Source organism: Schistocerca cancellata, chromosome 9 (genome assembly GCF_023864275.1).
Source record: "Schistocerca cancellata isolate TAMUIC-IGC-003103 chromosome 9, iqSchCanc2.1, whole genome shotgun sequence".
Classification (NCBI taxonomy): Eukaryota; Metazoa; Arthropoda; class Insecta; order Orthoptera; family Acrididae; genus Schistocerca; species Schistocerca cancellata.
This window is the reverse complement of record NC_064634.1, coordinates 403,437,556-403,457,265: the sequence shown is the minus strand read 5'-3', so window position 1 is coordinate 403,457,265 and position 19,710 is coordinate 403,437,556. Positions and strand designations below refer to the sequence as shown.

The following is a 19,710-nucleotide window of genomic DNA, read 5'->3' as shown; positions in this document are numbered from 1 at the left end:
TACTTCCCCCCTCTCTTACTTCCCCCCTCTCTTACTTCCCCCCTCTCTTACTTCCCCCCTCTCTTACTTCCCCCCTCTCTTACTTCCCCCCTCTCTCTTCCCCACTCTCTCTTCCCCCCTCTCTCTTCCCCCTCTCTATTCTCCACTCTCTCTTCCACCCTCTCTCTCCCCCTCTCTCCTCGCCCCCTTCTCTCTTCCCCCCTCCCTCGCCCCCCTCTCGCTCTATTCCCCCCTCTCCCCCCTCTCTCTATTCCCCTCTCTCTCTTCCCCCCTCTCCCCTCTCTCTCTTCCCCCCTCTCCCCCCTCTCCCCCCTCTCTCTCCCCTCTCTCTCCCCCCTCTCTCCCCCCTCTCTCTCCCCCCTCTCTCACCCGCCTCTCTCTCCCCCCTCTCTCTCTTCCCCCTCTCTCTCTTCCCCCCTCTCTCTTCCCCCCTCTCTCTCTTCCCCCCTCTCTCTCTTCCCCCCTCTCTCTCTTCCCCCCTCTCTCTCTTCCCCCCTCTCTCTCTTCCCCCCTCTCTCTCTTCCCCCCCCTCTCTCTTCCCCCCTCTCTCTCTTCCCCCTCTCTCTCTTCCCCCTCTCTCTCTTCCCCCTCTCTCTCTTCCCCCCTCTCTCTCTTCCCCCCTCTCTCTCTTCCCCCCTCTCTCTTCCCCCCCTCTCTCTTCCCCCCTCTCTCTCTTCCCCCCTTTCTCTCTTCCCCCCTTTCTCTCTTCCCCCCTCTCTCTCTTCCCCCCTCTCTCTCTTCCCCCCTCTCTCTCTTCCCCCCTCTCTCTCTTCCCCCCTCTCTCTCTTCCCCCCTCTCTCTCTTCCCCCCTCTCTCTCTTCCCCCCTCTCTCTCTTCCCCCCCCTCTCTCTTCCCCCCTCTCTCTCTTCCCCCCTCTCTCTCTTCCCCCCTCTCTCTCTTCCCCCCTCTCTCTCTTCCCCCCTCTCTCTCTTCCCCCCTCTCTCTCTTCCCCCCCTCTCTCTTCCCCCCTCTCTTACTTCCCCCCTCTCTTTCTTCCCCCCCCCTCTCTCTCTTCCCCCCTCCACGCCTTTCTTATGGCTTCATAACCCTGAGTGAGTCTTTGCCTTCTTAACAATTTCCTTACATACTGCCCTCTTTTTTACATTCCTTCTCCAGCCTCTGATTCCTAGGGCTCTGATGTTTTCTTTCATGTTGTCCAGCCATCGTTTGCGTAGTCTTTCGTTTAATCTTTTCCCTGTCAGTTTCCACTGAAGACCTACTTTGTGTCCTCCTCCCTTTGGATATGAATTGGTTCTTGCTGTCCAGGTACCATCATATTTACTTTATTAATATTAGCCCCTCTTGTTGTTGTTGTGGTCTTCAGTCCTGAGACTGGTTTGATGCAGTTCTCCATGCTACTCTATCCTGTGCAAGCTTCTTCATCTCCCAGTACCTACTGCAGCCTACGTCCTTCTGAATGTGCTTAGTGCATTCATCTCTTGATCTCCCTCTACGATTTTCACCCTCCACGCTGCCTTCCAATACTAAATTGGTGATCCCTCAATGTCTCAGAACATGTCCTACCAACCGATCCTTTCTTCTAGTCAAGTTGTGCCACAAGCACCTCTTCTTCCCAATTCTATTCAATACCTCCTCATTAGTTATGTGATCTACCCATCTAATCTTCAGCATTCTTCTGTAGCACCACATTTCAAAAGCTACTATTCTCTTCTTGTCTAAACTATTTATCGTCCATGTTTCACTTCCATACATGGCTACACTCTATACAAATACTTTCAGAAGCGACTTCCTGACATTTAAATCTATACTTGATGTTAACAAATTTCTCTTCTTCAGAAACGCTTTCCTTGCCATTGCCAGTCTACATTTTATATCTTCTCTACTTCGACCATCATCGGTTATTTTGCTCCCCAAATAGCAAAACTCCTTTACTACTTTAAGTGTCTTATTTCCTAATCTAATTCCCTCCGCATCACCCGACTTAATTGAACTACTTTCCATTATCCTCATTTTGATTTTGTTGATGTTTATCTTATACCCTCCTTTCAAGACACTGTCCATTCCGTTCAGCTGCTCTTCCAAGTCCTTTGCTGTCTCTGAGAGAATTACAATGTCATCTGCGAACCTCAAAGTTTTTATTTCTTCTCCATGGCTTGTAATACCTACTCCAAACTTTTCTTTTGTTTCCTTTATTGCTTGCTCAATATACAGATTGAATAACATCTGGGAGAGGCTACACCATCTCACGCCCTTCCCAATCACTGCTTCCCTTTCATACCCCTTGACTCTTATAACTGCCATCTGCTTTCTGTACAAATTGTAAATAGCCTTTCGCTCCCTGTATTTTACACTGCCACCTTCAGAATTTGAAAGACAGTATTCCAATCAACATTGTCAAAAGCTTTCTCTGAGTCTACAAATGCTAGAAACGCAGGTTAAGTCGTAGGGTCAGTATTGCCTCACGTGTTCCAGCATGTCTACGGACTCCAAACTGATCTTCCCCGAGGTTGGCTTCTATCAGTATTTTCATTCGTCTGTAAAGAATTTGCGTTAGTATTTTGCAGCTGTGACTTATTAAACTGATAGTTCGGTAATTTTCACATCTGTCATCGCCTGCTTTCTTTGGGATTGAAATTATTATATTCTTCTTGAAGTCTGAGGGTATTTCGCCTGTCTCATACATCTTGCTCACCAGATGGTAGAGTTTTGTCAGGACTGGCTCTCCCAAGGCTGTCAGTAGTTCTAATGGAATGTTGTCTACTTCGGGGGCGTTGTTTCGACTCAGGTCTTTCAGTGCTCTGTCAAACTCTTCACGCAGTATCGTATCTCCCATTTCATCTTCATCCTCTTCCATTTCCATAACATTGTCGTCAAGTACATCGCCCTTGTATAGATCCTCTATATACTCCTTCCACCTTTCTGCTTTCCCTTCTTTGCTTTGAACTGGGTTTCCATCAAAGCTCTTGATATTCATGCAAGGAAATCATTTTGAATTTAATTAATTTAAGAGTTATTGAAGATTTGAAATAGTGTCCATGGATCCTTCAACAAACAAATGTTTTTATGTAAGAGCATAATCTTTCCAACAAATTTTATGCTTAAGCAATTATGACAATCATTTATTACATATGGTAGCTTGCATTTGAAAAAAAGTCCTTTCCCAAGGCAGTGATTTTCCAAACACATGGAATCTAGAGTGCAAGACTCTTTCACAATACTGGACAAGAGTTCTGGTCAGTTTCCGTAACTACAATGAATCTTTGTCATTGTGAAGGTAGTCTTCCTTCAAATAGCAATTAATTTCTATAATGGGAGTAGATGTGTGTCACTCAAAAGTAATAACAAAAGTGGCATAATAAAAGTATTTTTAGCAGGTATATGAAAGAATTCTTAAAGATTTGTAGCAATTGCTCTAAGAACAGAATTATATTATCCTAGAGCTGCTGTATGTACTTGTAGGTTTTTAGTGGTAATCTTCTGTGGAAACCTTTCCAAAAGCGAGAAATTTCCAATATTTTCTGAAATATTTGCTTGTTTATTCTTTATGGCTTGTTCTGTGTTTGCTGTGTTATTTTGGCTCTGTACAGTTGACCTTAATTGATGCAATGAGTTTTCGTTGAATGGGCAGCAACAAGTCAACAACATAAATCTGGGGGCCAAGGAAGTTGACACTGCAATTGTTTTGTTACACTCATTGTCAGTATCTCTTGTTCATGTAGTCAGTTCTTTATGTAGTAGACTGACCACATTAACACCACCACAAAGAATTTTCATTTATTTATATTCTTGCAAACATCTATGAGGCCATCTGTGGGCCGGCCGGTGTGGCCGTGCGGTTTATGCGCTTCAGTCTGGAACCACGTGACTGCTACGGTCGCAGGTTCGAATCCTGCCTCGGGCATGGATGTGTGTGATGTCCTTAGGTTAGTTAGGTTTAAGTAGTTCTAAGTTCTAGGGGACTGATGACCACAGATGTTAAGTCCCATAGTGCTCAGAGCCATTTGAAGCCATCTGTGGGAATCAGAACATAATAATGTGTCACATGCTGTTTGTTACTTACCTGAAGTCACTTTAAATTATTTCCATCTTTCACTCAGTTCTTTGCATTTTGCCCACTTCTCTTCTGTTAAAACTGGAATGTCTTTATTAGTGTTACAGTTGTTTTTATAGCATCCATTAGTAAGTTTCACTTCCCCTTTCAACACTTTAATTTATTTGACAGCATCTAGCAGAATTAGGTTCAGCATGTGAGCAAAACATCCAAAACTAAAGTTAATTTGTTATCTGTCATATTTTTCATGTTTGCCATATATATTACTGATTATGGCTAGAACCTTATCTGAAAGGTTAAACTGCATGTTCTTGATTTTTCTGCCAAGTGAACACTATTATGAGAACCCACTGTCAACATTCTTGGGACCCATGAACATGGGACCTTGTGGATGTCAAGTACAACACTTATGATGTGTCCAGCTTGTTCCAGAGAGATGCCCACTTTCTCAGCAATGTAGTGTACTGCCATGATGATGTCCTGGACTGCAGTGACTTTTTCATTTGTACTGATCATTGCCGGTCTTCTCTGTGTGATGCATCTTGGACGCAGGTAGTACCCCTCTTGAATTCTGCCACCCAGTTTTTGACCATGGAATAGAAAGGGGAATCCTTCCCTAATATTCTTCCATCATGACATTATAGATCTCCATTGCACTCGTGTCCTTTTTCAGCAGGTTTTGGATGACCACAAACTTGCTCTCCTTATTCATTTTTCAAAATGTGTACACTTTGGACCCTTCAAACTCCAATATCTGGAGAAACAAATAGATGTTAGTGAAAAATGTGGTATGTAACCTAGTAAAGGTAATGTACCACTTGTTGCTCAACTGACATTTGGCTGGAACAAGTATTTCGTGGGTGAGCCAAGAACTTTTCAGTCACCCCTTGTATAATCCGTTCTCATACAGCATTCATAAACATATTGTGTTTTTATGGAACCATAGTTCCAGTAATTACTTTTCTGCTCAGAGAACAATGTTCTTGATTCAAATACTTGTAACTACAACTGGCTTGACATTGTTATGAATAAATTTAAAATAATAATATTTTATCCAGAAGTTTCCATTGTTTTTATAGATTTAAAGTAAGTCCTTCTAGTTTCTTTCTCAGTGTTTCGGTTACCAGCTTGAATTGTTGAGGAATATGCCAGAGATTCATGTGAATAATAATGAACAATGTATTTTGAAGAGTTTTGAAGCTGCTGAATATTCTTTTGTATATTGACATCATCAATATTATCACAAACAGCACTTGGTCTGATCTGTGAATGAAACATACTATTCAGTACCTTCACTCCACATGTTTTGCTAGATTACTTGCAGCAGTTTTGAAAAATCACGTTTGACCACAAATATCACATTGCGTAATTTGGTTATTTGCATCACACATGGAAAAATATCTCCACAAATAATTAGATTTTGATCTTTTATTCATGGTTGACAAGCACATACACTCTACACCCAAAATTGAATGTAAAATTTATATACTTCTCTTTCCTATATAACATTTCTATAATGCATGAATACTGGCTTGTAGCCAAGAATGCACAATACACTTGGAGCTGTAAATGTGTGGCAGCTACCATATTGGAATGGTGACACTGCTTCTGCAGTGAATCAATAGTAAATTTGGCAATCCTCCACTATCAGCTGTTACAGAAGGAAGAAAGATGTTGCAAGCATGCAAGTAACACCCAGCACAGGAGGATTCCGAAGGAGTGAACACATTGAAGCATGCAAATAACTCCCTGGCAGCACAGACCTATCTGTACATGACACAGGACTCTGAGACTGCCTATTTCAGTAAGAAGGCATGAATGATATTCATTCATTTAAATTTAACAAAAACTGATGGGAGTAACAAAGACTTTTCTGTTGGTGAATCATACCCCATTCAAAAATTAACAGGCTCTATTATGGAATGTAGTATATGCTTAATAGATATGACTCAGTAACAAATATATTTCAGTAGCTGTGTAGCATCTGGAATATTTACCTTAATGACTCAAAAGCTATTCTCAGTAAATTTGATCTTCTAATTTCACAGTAGGTACTGATGCATTAAAGTATTTCACATCTAACAAGACCTTTCTGATAGGCAACAGTAGTATATTAACCATCTAAATCAAAGAATAAATTAATGTTTCATTTTTGTAGTGTTGATGTTTATTTTACAATTAAAATTTATGTGCTTTGTATGCTTATCATTTTTCATGTCTGTAATTGTCATTATTGGCTATTTTTGATCAAATTTCATCATTTAATCATTCCCTCATTTTAATATGTGATGAAATTTTATGAATTCTGCTGGTAAACTGCCTGTCACTACTACACTGTAATTGACTTGTTGCAGCTGAAGTAGTAAAATATCGCCCAGTGACAGTGATACCATTGGCCTGGGACAAGGGAGGTGACAGCTGGAAAAACCGGGGTGTCGGTGTGTTGAACTTCAGTAGCTGTGGCTCGTGGCTGGTGACACGCGATGACAGCATGCCTGCTCTTGCATGGGTCTGGGATTTGAATGGCTGCCTTGTCAGTGCTGTCATCCACAATGAGCCCATTACAGGTCAGTGAGATGTAACTCCTTTTGACACCTTTGTAAAAGTAGCAGGGGAAGAAGAAGACCAAGTCAGAATGAGTCACTTTTAATCTGCCAGGAAGTTTCATATCAGTGCACACTCCGCTGCAGAGTGAAATTCTCATTCTGGAAACATCCCCCAGGCTGTGGCTAAGCCATGTCTCCGCAATGTCCTTTCTTTCAGGAGTGCTAGTTCTGCATGGTTCGCAGGAGAGCTTCTGTTAAGTTTGGAAGGTAGGAGATGAGGTACTGGCAGAAGTAAAGCTGTGAGGATGGGGCGTGAGTCATGCTTGGGTAGCTCAGTCAGTAGAGCACTTGCCCGTGAAAGGCAAAGGTCCCGAGTTCGAGTCTCGGTCTGGCACACAGTTTTAATCTGCCAGGAAGTTTCAAGACCAAGTCAGGTTATGGACAGTCAGTCTTGGAGTTCCATCTCCACCACGTATCCCTCTAACTCCTGATTTATATCTCTTGCTCCCTGCCCCATTACAAGTACACATGGGGAGCTATAATGGCATTTGCAGATCACTCAATAGTTTGTGTGCTGGACATGTCATTGTGGAGCATGCATACCTATTTGGATTGGGGAGCATAACAGAGTTGTGCTGTTAGATCAAAGTTTTATTGCAAAATCCTGGAATCGTCATAGCAAATGCCTGTTGTACACTTCAAAGAATAAGAGTATGTATAATCTGTCATTAATTCTTGAAAGATCTTCAGGTGCAGGAAGTCTGGATTACAGTTGGCACATAAAAAGTGGCTTTAGTGTTTCAACATCCACTATGTGACTTTATATTTAACACACACAAGAAAAAAAAAAAAAAGGATTGTATGGCATGAGTGGCAGGGACACCCAGAAGGGCAGGTTCAGCCACCTAATTGTGAAGGTTTTCCTTATACTTAATGCCATCAGGCACCTTTCTGTTGTAAAATGTGAGATGTGTATGTAAGTGTAAGTGAGAGAGAGAGAGAGAGATGTAGTGTTTTTTATTATGTTAAAGATGATAAGAGAAGGGAGAGGGTGAAAGCCTGTGCCGACCTGTAACCTACTCCTTGCAGATAGCACCAAGGGGGCCAATGAACTTAACGTCCCTGTCCGACAGACAGATTACCATCAATGGTGTCACCTGATATCACTTCGTGAGACACTGTGGAGTTGTTCAGAATTTTATCCAGGACATTGGTGCAAAGACCGATGACAAAGAACTTCACGTCACCACCTCTCTTCCCTTTGCTGGCCAAATACTGGCAGTTAAAATTTCATCCACCAAGGATTCGAACTGGTTCACACCCATGTTGACTGTCACTGCACAAACATGTGTTAGTGAAATTGGCCACTGAGTGCGGATTTAACACACAATGACTACATTTGTGATCTGCGAGCAGAACTGCTTACTCTACAAAGGAGAAATATCTTTAAGCAAGATCTAGTACCATATATAAACATACCAGGACATGTTCCCAGCACGAAAATATGAAAAGCAGTACATCTTTTTAAAATAGCACCTTAATTTTCTTTTATTTTTCTCATATTCCATTTTCTCTCCCCAAGACCTGTTCAGAATCGTATTACAATGTGCCACTCATGCAAGCATAATGTTAAATATGTAACACAAAAGTTGATTTTGACTTTCCTGTGCTAGCACACGTTGCAAATATCCAGAGTAATGTAACACATTCACTGGAAGCACAAGGAAAACACAAGAAAACACTGGTCATTCAGTCAAGCATCTTCAATTTAAGATTTGTATATGTACAATATACACCAATGAAGAGAAGGTAGAAATGTAAATGTAAATGTCATATAGCATTATTGGCTGGGATATCTCATAGAACTGTCTTTCTGAAAGTGTTTTCTTCCTCTGTGCGCATTGGCTCCTTCCAGTGCGGATATGTGAGAGCTGTGTCACACATGTATTTGTAGGGTGTAGGCAAGTGTAATGGGTGCATGTGTAGTGTCGTGTTATGTTTATTGTTTGGCCATAAGATAGAAGGAAATGGAACAGTGCCACATGCCCTCACTTCGTGAGACACTGCAGAGAGTTGCGATATTTAATCCGCAACACTAGTGCTAAGACTGGTGGTCAGGAACTCTGCACTCCTTGCTGGCCAAATACTGGCAGAGAAAATTTCCTTCACCTCAAGGATTCAAATCACCTTACCTCAGCATTGAGTGCCTGTTGCAGGTGTGCATTAGGAACTTCTGTTGGGGTTGCATGTAGGGTGAAAATTCTGCTCATCTATGGAGAATTAAGTTAGTAAAACAATAATTGCACTGCTGTTTCCTTATTTACAATGTGGATTCATGTATTACAGTACTGTGAACCATATGTTATTGACAGAAAGACAGTCATTGATTAAAAACTGCTTCATCATTAAGGGTTTTTTTTCCCTCCTGTATTGGGTTGAAGGTAGGTTGGCAGTTGACTGAATGACCAGTTTACATCTTCCTAGTGTTTTTTGCATTTGTTTGGCGTCTACTTCATCAAGTGGACAACTTACATTGCAGATAAACTTTATGTTGCCTGGAAACAAATGAGCAAAGTGGCAAAGAGAATGCATCTGCTACATGGTTACACTTCTTTCAGTGTCCTGGAAGTGCTATATAGTTTTAAGGATTGAGGTTGGTTTCACATTTCCAGGAATATGTACATTGAAAAGAAATAAAACTAGTTGCTTGAAGTATCTCTGCTCAAACCTTTTTCATAAATTTCATAGTTCAGAGAATGTTTCAAAGGAAATAAATGTCATGGAGGAAAAATTTTGTGTAGTTATTCAAAGGATATATAGTAATTTCTCAGCAGAAGTTATAAAACTGTTAAAAAGAAAATGAATTTTAAATCACATGTGGTTTTGGAAAGTAAGGTTATAAATGCAAAATGTGTTAGCAACACAGAATTGGAAATCTGTTAGTAATACCTTTCATGTGCAGATAAGATCTAAATAGGGGAATTATTTGCTTTAAGTAGTTTTTCTGGAAAGATATTGCAATATAATAATTTATTTGTCGTATGCAATCTAAGCCATAACAGTCTTAGATTTACGTACATGCAGAAACTATGAATAGCAAAAAAAAAGAAAATTTTAGAAAGAAAAATTACAAATATCTAATAATAATAATAATAATGGTGATGGTGGTGATAGTAACAGTAGTCATACAGTGAAGGCTTTCATGACCAGATGTTTGAGCTGCCGAGAATTCTTCCAGGTCGTATGGCCATGGTGCATGGAACTCTTCTATCCCTGACATTTTGTCCAAAGCTATGTTGGACATCTTTAGAGGTGCTTCTGTTTTGGAGGTGCTCCTGGTTGTGCTGAGTCTTGCCATCTGATGAGTTGGACGTCGAAGAATGGCCTAAATACTGTGGAAAGAGGGTGCAATCTGGATTTCACGTGATAGAAGAGATAAACCTTGTCAAGAATAAAATATAACTATTGATCATAGTATGCCAAAGATAAAACTTCTCTTTGATTCTGTAGCACCACTGTCCATATATCGCTGAGTTTCATAGCTTCTTCTTTTCTGTTAAAATTATCCTCATGTTTATATATTTCGATAGGACACAGCGATGGAAGAATACAGTTTCTCTACCCTTCATCAAAAAAAAGTACTGGGTCAAATCAGTAAGATTTTAAGGAAACATAACATTCAACCAATTTTCAGACCAATTAATAAAATAGGCTAAGCACTTTGTTCCATTAAGGATAAACGCCCCCATCTCTCTGCAAGTGGTGTATACAAGATACCATGTACATGTGGTAGGGTCTACATTGGAACTACAAAGAGGAGTGTGAATACACGGTTGAAGGAACATAAAAGTCTTTGCCGACTAGGGGAAGCAGGCAAGTCAGCCGTGGCGTAACATGCTCTTCAGTCGGGTGATCACATAGTGAAATTTTCAGAAACTGAAGTTTTATTTACTATGACGAACTATTATCCATGGCTACATAGAGAAGCCATCAAAATATATAAACATGAGGATAATTTTAACAGAAAAGAAGAAGCTATGAAACTCAGCGATGTATGGACAGTGGCGCTACAGAATCAATGAGAAGTTTTTATCTTTGACATACTATGATCAATAGTTATATTTTATCCTTGAGGAGGTTTAGCTCTGCTATCACATGAAATCCAGACCACGCCCACTTTCCACAGTATTTAGGCCCTTCTTCAAGGTCTGACTCGTCAGTTGGCAAGACTCAGCACAACCAGGAGCACCTCCAAAGAAGGAACACCTCCGAAGATGTCCAACGTAGCCTTGGACAAAACGCCAGGGATAGAAGAGTTCCATGGACCCGGAAGAATTCTCAGCAGCTGAGTAATAGTAGTAGTAGTAGTAGTAGTAGTAGTAGTAGTAGTAGTAAATAATAATAATAATAATTAATTATTATTATTGTTATTATTAACAACTCAAATCACAAATTCTATGAAAAAAATAGCTTTAACACAGCATTCACCATTTACAGATCTTTATTTATATTCAGTATCATCCATTTCCCAGAATATCTTCTCATGGAGTACTGTTGGACAGTGTGTTACACAGTATGCTCTGCTGCTCATCAGTCGCATTCAATGCTATCAGCAATGTCGCATCTGTCTGGGGTAGATGGAGTTCTGGGTTGGTCTGTTTGGATTCTATTTAGGTGACCCCAAATCTTCCTGGATAATTCAGACCCTAGTGCTGGTATATGGTGGTAATGGTAGCCATTACGATAGAAGCCTTTGTAAGATTCAGTATCTTACCATTCTTACATCAGAAAAAAAGTATGACACTGCAACTGACTATGATTTCCTACACAGGTCAGCAAGACTTCAATGGGAGTTTGGAGCATTATTCAGTAAGGTGTGGACTGTAAATACTCTTGGGTGGATGGCTCGAAGATTCTTATGTTCTTTAATTCTCAAAGATTCTTCTATTCTTTAATTATAGCATGGTCTCATTTCAGGCCAAGACATGCACTTGAAATGTTGGATGCTACTTCAGCATTCAAGTAATAATGCAAAATGGCTTATTTATGTGTACATCCTCATTTGCCCAATGCTTGGAGACACTACACTGTGTTTGGTGTGGACTAACTGATCAGGTCAGCCTGTCAGCTTTACCGTGTCTGCTGACATAGCCTGACTGCTTTAGCAGACAACATTGAGTTTGGCAAGTTGTCTGGTTTTGTATGTGAAAGAAGACAGGACTCACAATGTTAATGGCACTTGAAACAAAACTCAGTACAGTGAAGACAACACACAAAGATGTTGACAGTGCCAGCACACGCTATACTGTATACCGGGCTAAGGTTGGCAGCAATGTAAAACACCTTGCAATTGGATGCCTCATAAATCAGAGACCAGCTCGTTTTGGCACAGTACAGTGATGTTTGTCATTTTTTTCTGCCTTACTCAGTTGATTAGTGTTCACTCCATCCACAACCCCACTACTCCCTCTACTTGATTTGCTTTGTGTGTGGGAAAGATGGAATTAATGACCAAAGGCTAATTGCTGACCCCAGGTGGCATAATGCCAAATTCAGCAGGCAGTTCAAATCCCTTAACTGGATCTTGGACTCAACTTGTGCCATCTCGGTTATTCCTCCAGTTGCCCCTGTGTGTGACAGTGAGTACTCAGAAGAGGAGGTCTAATCCATTAACAAGCAGCTATGCTATCACATTGCGCTATATTCCCGTCTTTGTAATTAAGTGTTCACACCATAGTGTGTGAGTAAGTATAATGTTGGCAAGGTATGGTGTCACATTTGTACTGTGTGCAGTGTTTGGGAACTAGTATAGGATGTAATGATGCTGCAGAAAATGAAAGTGTCTGTTTCAGGTGCTACTGGTGCTAGATGTGGACTACTTTATAGATCCTAATGTGTTGAGTGGAAACGATATACAAAATTTTAAGAGACTGTAATAACCATTCCCACCTAATTCGGAAAAAGCTAACAACCTACTTTTTTAGTACCGTCCAATGACTTCTTAGGAACTACCACTATGTTGGCAGACCACGGGCTTTCACTGTTCTCTATAATAATGTCCCTTAGCTGTTGATTCATAAATTCTTCCACTAGTGGTTGTAGGTTTTGCTATCCTGTATGGTTTTCTACAGACCGGCGGACTATCGCCAGTCGGTATACGGTGCTGTGTAATAGGAGTTGCTGGTAATGGACCTCCTGAATTAAATAAATCTGATATTTTCCACATTCTCAAACTGCTGCTGCAGGATGTCAAGTTCTGTATTAATTCATATTCTTTTAGTTGGTTCTGTATTTTCGTAAGTAGATGAAGAATTTCATCATTTCGGTTTCTTATTATATATATCTTGACTGATATGATACAGTTCTTCTACCCACAACACATATCACAACTCCCTCTTACAACTAACTTGTTACATACTGTATCTAGTCCCAGTTTGTACTGAACAAAAACAGTGTGACCACCAAAGAGGGTATGAAAACCTTATATATTACACAAATATATAAATATTTCTTTAATACAACTTATTTGTCAAAACAATTTTAATTTTAATATGATTATTTAAAATGTTTTGCTACAAAACAAATTATCATAAATCTTGTTTTGACTGATTGAACTGAGTTGTAAAATAGAAAACTGATTTGGTTGTGGCAGAAGCACACAAATTTATAAGAAATAACAAAAATGTGCCCTTATGAAAATTTAAATGAACAAACTGAAAGCATAAGATTAAAAATATCACAAAATGAACAGACTGAACAAAAAGTTGTTTCTGAAGATACCAGAGAATGTGATACTAACATGCGTTGTTAATGCGAAGCTATGTAGATGCAAGAGCTCCAGTTGTAACATTGTTGGATTACTGTGATCAGAATAGGTCCACTTATAATGAACTGTGATCAGATGGGATGAATTCTAATTAATTTATGGATATATTGAACTACAAATTAAAAATGTCAAAAATAATGTAAACAAAAGCCCAATTTGTAAATCGTGAAATTTGTACATAGAAAAGTAATAAAAATTACAACACAGGCAACTATAAAGACACAGGATTTACGTTAGGAACAAAAGTCACATTGTATTTCTAAAGTAATAAACAGAAATAATTAAGACATTGTTATTGATGTACATTTCATGTAACTGTAATGTGAGAACTGAAATATTTCGACATGCAGATGCTTTCAGGAACATTGTAATGAATTACAAAGCTAAATTTGAAAAAGCATTGAAATCTTAATCATAAATGCAGATTTGTTTAATTGAAACAATGCGTAATGTAACTTCATAATAGTTGGAATCTATATAAATTAAGTTAGTATTGTTTCTGCTTTGGAAGTCAGTCTTATGGTAGATTTTGTACACTAAACCAATGTCAGCTTTTTCTGTGTTGTGAGGCAGTAAACATATTTCAAAACTCCTATGTGTGACATAGATGATATTTTACATGGAGAACTTGCAAGAAACCTGAGGTATACACAGTAATCAAATCGTCAATTATCAGCAAGTTTTCACTGGATCTGTCTCTTGCCTTCTGTTATTCTGGGTGGATGTGTTGCGTGTGTGGCAGACTGGTGGATTTTATTCAGGAGGATGGCACTTCAAACTCACATCCAGCCATGCTGATTTAGGTTTTCTGTGATTTCCCTAAATTGCTTCAGGCAGATGCCAGGATGGTGAAAGGGCACGGCCGATTTCCTTCCCCATCCTTCCCTAACCTGATGGGACTGATGACCTAGGCGTTTGGTCCCCTAAGCAACTGACCAACCAAATGAGCTAATTTTCTGTTATGTGCAAAACTTTTGAAACTGATATATTACCTGTACTGTATGAAGAATAGAGTAAACAGTATCATACTGTTTCGTGAGGAAATTTTTTGTATGGGTGTGCTGTATCAGTAAAATGTCTCCAACTCCTATCCAGTCATGTGTATTGTGCTGTCAGTTTGCCATTACAAACGAGGTGAGTTAATGACAATTAACTTTCATTTTCTTAAAACATTGGGATGTGACTCCATGCAGTATAAATATGACTAAGTGGAAGGTAACAAATATGATATATGAAATCCAGCCCTTACTTCTAAAAATGAGTAAGTTGGGGTGGAGTGAGGAAAAGATCTTCTCAGTGTCAGAGGGAGGAAAATGTCCTCTTCGTGTCAGTGGATGGGTGGTAAAAAAGAAGATAAACAAATACAACACCCATACATCATACCTGCCAAACACTGGATACCAATACCTTGCTAAAATAGGGTGAGACAGTGAATGTAGTTCTTGGTGAAAAAGAGAGCTGCAATATTTTTAGATGTAGAAAAAGTAGTTTTGACTCTGAAATGTTCAACCTACTTGTGTTTCTTTAAATTTGTAAATCAAAAAATAAGTTAAAATAATTTTTATTAAAATTGTTGTGGTATCAGCTTCTATTCTGTTACACCCTCTTCAGTCCTCTTCTCCCAAATTTCCTTACTACAACTAGGTAAAAAAAGAAAAGAAGGATTATTAAGATTATTTTATGTTGCTGGAGTATTTACAGACTACAGGTCTACAGACCGAACTCAGTCAACATTCTGTGTATAACTCTGCAGTCTTTTGAAGCAAGAGAATATTAGAATGGGAAGACAGTTACCTAGTTATTATTAGAAGCTACTGGAATGTTATTTACTTCTTGCTCTTCATGTAAGGATGCCCTAGGATGCACATGAAAAACCTCTTCTGCTGAAGACACTCTTATCATCCAGTTTGACAAGTTCGTTGTCTTAAAGCAGTTTTTCTAACTGTAATCACTCATGCTCAAATTTAACATATGTTATTTTAATTTGGCTATAATTGTAGAATTGTCTATATATTATAAGGGCTAGATATTGTACTGCGAAAGTAAACTTATGAACAACTGAATTAAAAACACCGACTACTATATCTTAGTGTGAGCCATAGCATAGCAAATTCTGCCATTACAATGAAGGCACTCTTACATCATGGAAGTAATCGTAGCATGTAATTCTCTACCATCAACTATATTTTGACAGTGTACAAAAACAATTATGAGATTAACATTATTACACTGTCAGAATATAATAGTTCTGTTGAACTGCAAAGAACAGTAAACCCAAACATGGGTCTTAGAATCATTGTGATATTTACAATGCTGTGGTTCACTGTGTTACAAAATATTGACACCTATGGCATTAGAGAGGAGACATTAAAGATCAAGCAATAAGGGCAGTGTACATAAAAGTAAAAATTATGCCATTCCATTGTGGCAGGGCACTACAGAAACCAGTATCGAAACAGCCTTGGTTGCAGAATTATTTAATGTCAGTGTTGATATTTAATGTTGAAATTGACATTAAATAATTCCACAAACAAGACTTCTTTTTATTCTGAAATAAGTACATAAAAGTAATGAGAAGGCAGTAGATGTACTGAATATGTTGACAATATATCTAACTATTTGGTTACCTGTATGTGTTTTGGGACTGTTCTTGACTTATACAGTAAGTTAGTAACTTGTTTCTGCTTATGTTAACCTCATATGATATTAACTTTGTAGGACATTAATGCAGAGCAGAAGTTACTGATATTATTTGCTTAAGAATATCATGTTATAAGAAATTAAAGTTCTAACTAGTGTGTGTAGCAAAGGATTTTGCAAATTATCATACAATGTAAGCAAATTATGTTTGATTTACTAATTATTACTAGCTCTTTGGTTATTGATGAGTGGTCTTTGATACAGAAATTTATGCTCTTTATTTTACCCAAATGATGGGAAACGAACTTATAGTTTAACGTACAATTGACTGTGAGGTGAAGTTGCAGCACTACCTCAGGTTGGATGAGGCCGGCTTCTTGCTGAAGGAACCAATCTGGCATTAAACTAATGATTTAGGTAAATTGCAGGGAAATTTTCACGGGGCCAAATGAAAATGTAAAGCACTGCTTACAGGGTAAGATTCCTTGTCTGAACTGTGGTATTACTTGGCTTCGTCATGTTTTATCAAAGTTAAGTGACAATCCATTTGGAAACAGGAAATCTATAATTGTTGTAAAAAATATACTTAATTTGCATTCTGATGATACAACATAAAAGTTTACAAAAGAAATTCGAGCAGGTATGGTGTTCAACAATATACTGAGTGGCACTTTACAAATGGAGCCACTTAACTAAGATAAAATCAATATCTTAATTTCTGGAGAAAAATAACCACAGTGCAGGAGAGAGTTCATAAACAAAACAGGATCTGAAAAATGTTTAACATTAAGGAAGCAAGAATAGGATTTGGAAATCACATTGTGGAACTCAATAACTGTTGCTCAGTGTTTCATTGTTGATTTTATGATTACAATGTGAGGAAATGAACCTTTAATATGAGGTTTCATTGAGTATTAAGTAGTAGTTACAAGGAAGGATGTAATAAGAACAAAATGTGATAGTCTTTGATAAAACTCTGAAAACATTTCAGTAAGCTACTAAGGATACTAACAACAACACAGTTACAACAGATATACTTCCATGTCTCATTGAGTCTATCGCTGATTTCAGTTAGTGTTCTATCCTACCCACTTTCTGCATTAATCAAAGACAGGGTGACCTTTTTTAATCTAAACTGGAGATATTTATTTTTCTGTATCTAAAAAGTATTGGTTTGTATCAAAAGTGAAAATTTTCTTCAGAATTCGCTTGCAGTGACATGGGATTGGTTGGTCAGTCCTGCATCTACACCTTAAAAGTAGGGAAAAAAATTGTCCCTAGCTTTCATAACTATTTGTTTTGTAAGGAGGGAGAGGTTTTGGAAAGGAGGGACGAGTCCTTTAGAAATGAGTTTCAGAGGGACATATTGTACTGAGTGTTCAACAAATGTCCAGTAACTTGTCTCTCATATCCAGCATCAGATGTGCACTTTATATATAATTCTGAAGTTTGTGACTGTTTTTCTTATTTACTGGCTTGCACTATATTGAAATTTTAAATTAATCAAATTATTTTTTTGAACATTGCCAAAATGTCAAAGAGAAGTAGATATTTGTGAATGCAAGATGAACATAATTTATGTATGTCTAAATGATAATTGACTTAATAAATTGTTATATCAGCAAATTGAAGTACTGGTTAAAGTACTGGAATTTTTTTTTTTTTTTTTTTTTTTTTTTTTTTTTTTTTTTTTTTTTTTTTCCCCTCCCGGGATGGGTGAAGTTCAAATTGTGGTCCAACCATCCTTATTTAATTTTTTCTAGTATCTATGAATTGCTTTTATGGTTCACTATTCACAATTTATTTGGTATTTGAGTGTTCTGCTTGCCCGTAAAAAATGTGTTTCTTTTGTTTCCTATGTCATTTATTTGTTGGTTAATGGTACTCATATCGAGGTATAAAAGAAAGTATGTTGAGGCTTTGTTACTTGAAAGTTGTTTGTTGCTTACTAGTCCCAATCAAAATACTTTGGGGGCCCTCCTCTTACAACTTTTATTGTTGTGGAGAAAACTTCAGAAGCTCATTGTGTGCTTGTTTAGTTATAGTGTGCTGTGTCATAGTAACAGGAATATCATTTGTACTGCCCTCTCAGGAGATAGTCAATTTGACTGCTTATTCAACTTTTATTGTTTCTGATGTACCAGCTAATGTTTGCTAAGAATTAATTTTACAGACGTTTGCTTCATTGCATTTTAGGTATGATCTGGGATCCACAGAAAGCATGTTTGCTATCAACTACTAACACTTCTACCATCACCATTCTAAATGTCACTAAAGGAGCAAAATGCATGACAGTACCCAATGGATCAGCTCTTGGTGAAGTTTTAGTGAAGAGGATATTGTGTGACCCATTTGGGCGGTATGCTGTCCTTGTAGGTAGAACTCGATTTGTCATTCTCTATTCAAAGTAAATCTTCAAGACACTTGGAGATGCCTTTGTACTGAGGACTGTTTTGATTGAAGTGTTAAAGTTCTATTGATTATCTGCATCATTTGGACAATAGATGGCTTTTGATATTCGTGTTGTCAGAGATTTTATTTTACTGAAACATTGCTTGTTCAGTTTCAGTTGTTTAGTAAAGTGATACTGTTATTGATTAATCTACTTAGTTTTATGTACCGGTATATCTAGCTTGCATATTTTGGCTTGTTCATGCCTGTTTAAAAGATACTGCATTATATTTGTAAAGCAGAATAGGAATGTATGAATCACTTCAACACATATAAGTTGTTTATGTTGAGTCATTGTTGTACGTATTTTTTCTCCATGAATCATGAAACAGATGGTATTTATAAAGTTCTGTACATGTAACAGCAGTATTGCAATAACTGTACTCTTTTTTTTAAATAAAAATTTAATAAGGAAATTGATACATCCTGTATTTAATGTTAGATTACAGTACAGATGCTACCCCTTTTGTACATAATCTCTGATTCATAACATAAACAGTATTGTGCTACTAAAGTTGCCACTTAAAATTATTTGAAAGAATACAAATGTTTTTCAGTTTTATTCTCTCTAAAAAGTTGGTAGGACTATATTTCATTTTTGTTTGTAATCAAGTACTTCATCTTACCCATCCTTTTTATGTGCCATTCGTTGCTAATCTTAGTTATATTTTTTAGTTATATCTAACAAATGTACACAATTACATTTTTTCAGAGTATTTTTAACATCAAATTTTAGTGTTCTATATTTTTGTTTACGTGTAGTCATTGTGGTTAATGGTGGTACATTGGTGCATTTGAAATGATGATATTTTTGTGATGCACTTTTGGTAATAAGTTCCTACAACTTTAAATTACATCACTGATTTCATGAAGATTTAATTGTGAGAGTCTTTTTGTTGTGCCTGTCTGCGGTTCAGCATCTCCGCTATATGGGGAGTAGCAACTTTCCTTTTCATAATATTGTTACTTCCATTCTGGATTTTCCATTGTTTGATTCCTGGTATCTTCAATGAGATGTCTAGAAACCCTTCTGTTTTGGAGAACAATAGGGGAGCAAGTAATATTTGGATAGCTTTTATCACTATATTCACTGAATACACCATGTCTGTTTGTTAACTAATATTTATATTTTGTATGTTTCTAAATCTTACATTCCCATACCTTACTAAATTTCTCAATTCCTTTCTTTGAGTGGATCCATGTTTCCATATCAAAAGCAAAATTTTGTTTTGCAC

At 37.9% G+C, this 19,710-nt stretch overlaps 1 protein-coding gene across 1 annotated transcript in view; it reads left to right on the top strand.

Moving 5' to 3' along the window:
- LOC126100373 (WD repeat-containing protein WRAP73-like) overlaps positions 1-19,339 on the top strand; it is an 85,541-nt gene extending 66,202 nt beyond the window's left edge. Inside the window, exons 6-7 of the mRNA XM_049910982.1 lie at positions 6,367-6,579; positions 18,221-19,339. Of these exons, the coding sequence (XP_049766939.1) occupies positions 6,367-6,579; positions 18,221-18,435 (428 nt within the window). The 3' untranslated portion in view covers positions 18,436-19,339. The remainder of the gene's footprint in view (positions 1-6,366; positions 6,580-18,220) is intronic.
- Positions 19,340-19,710: the final 371 nt, after the last annotated feature.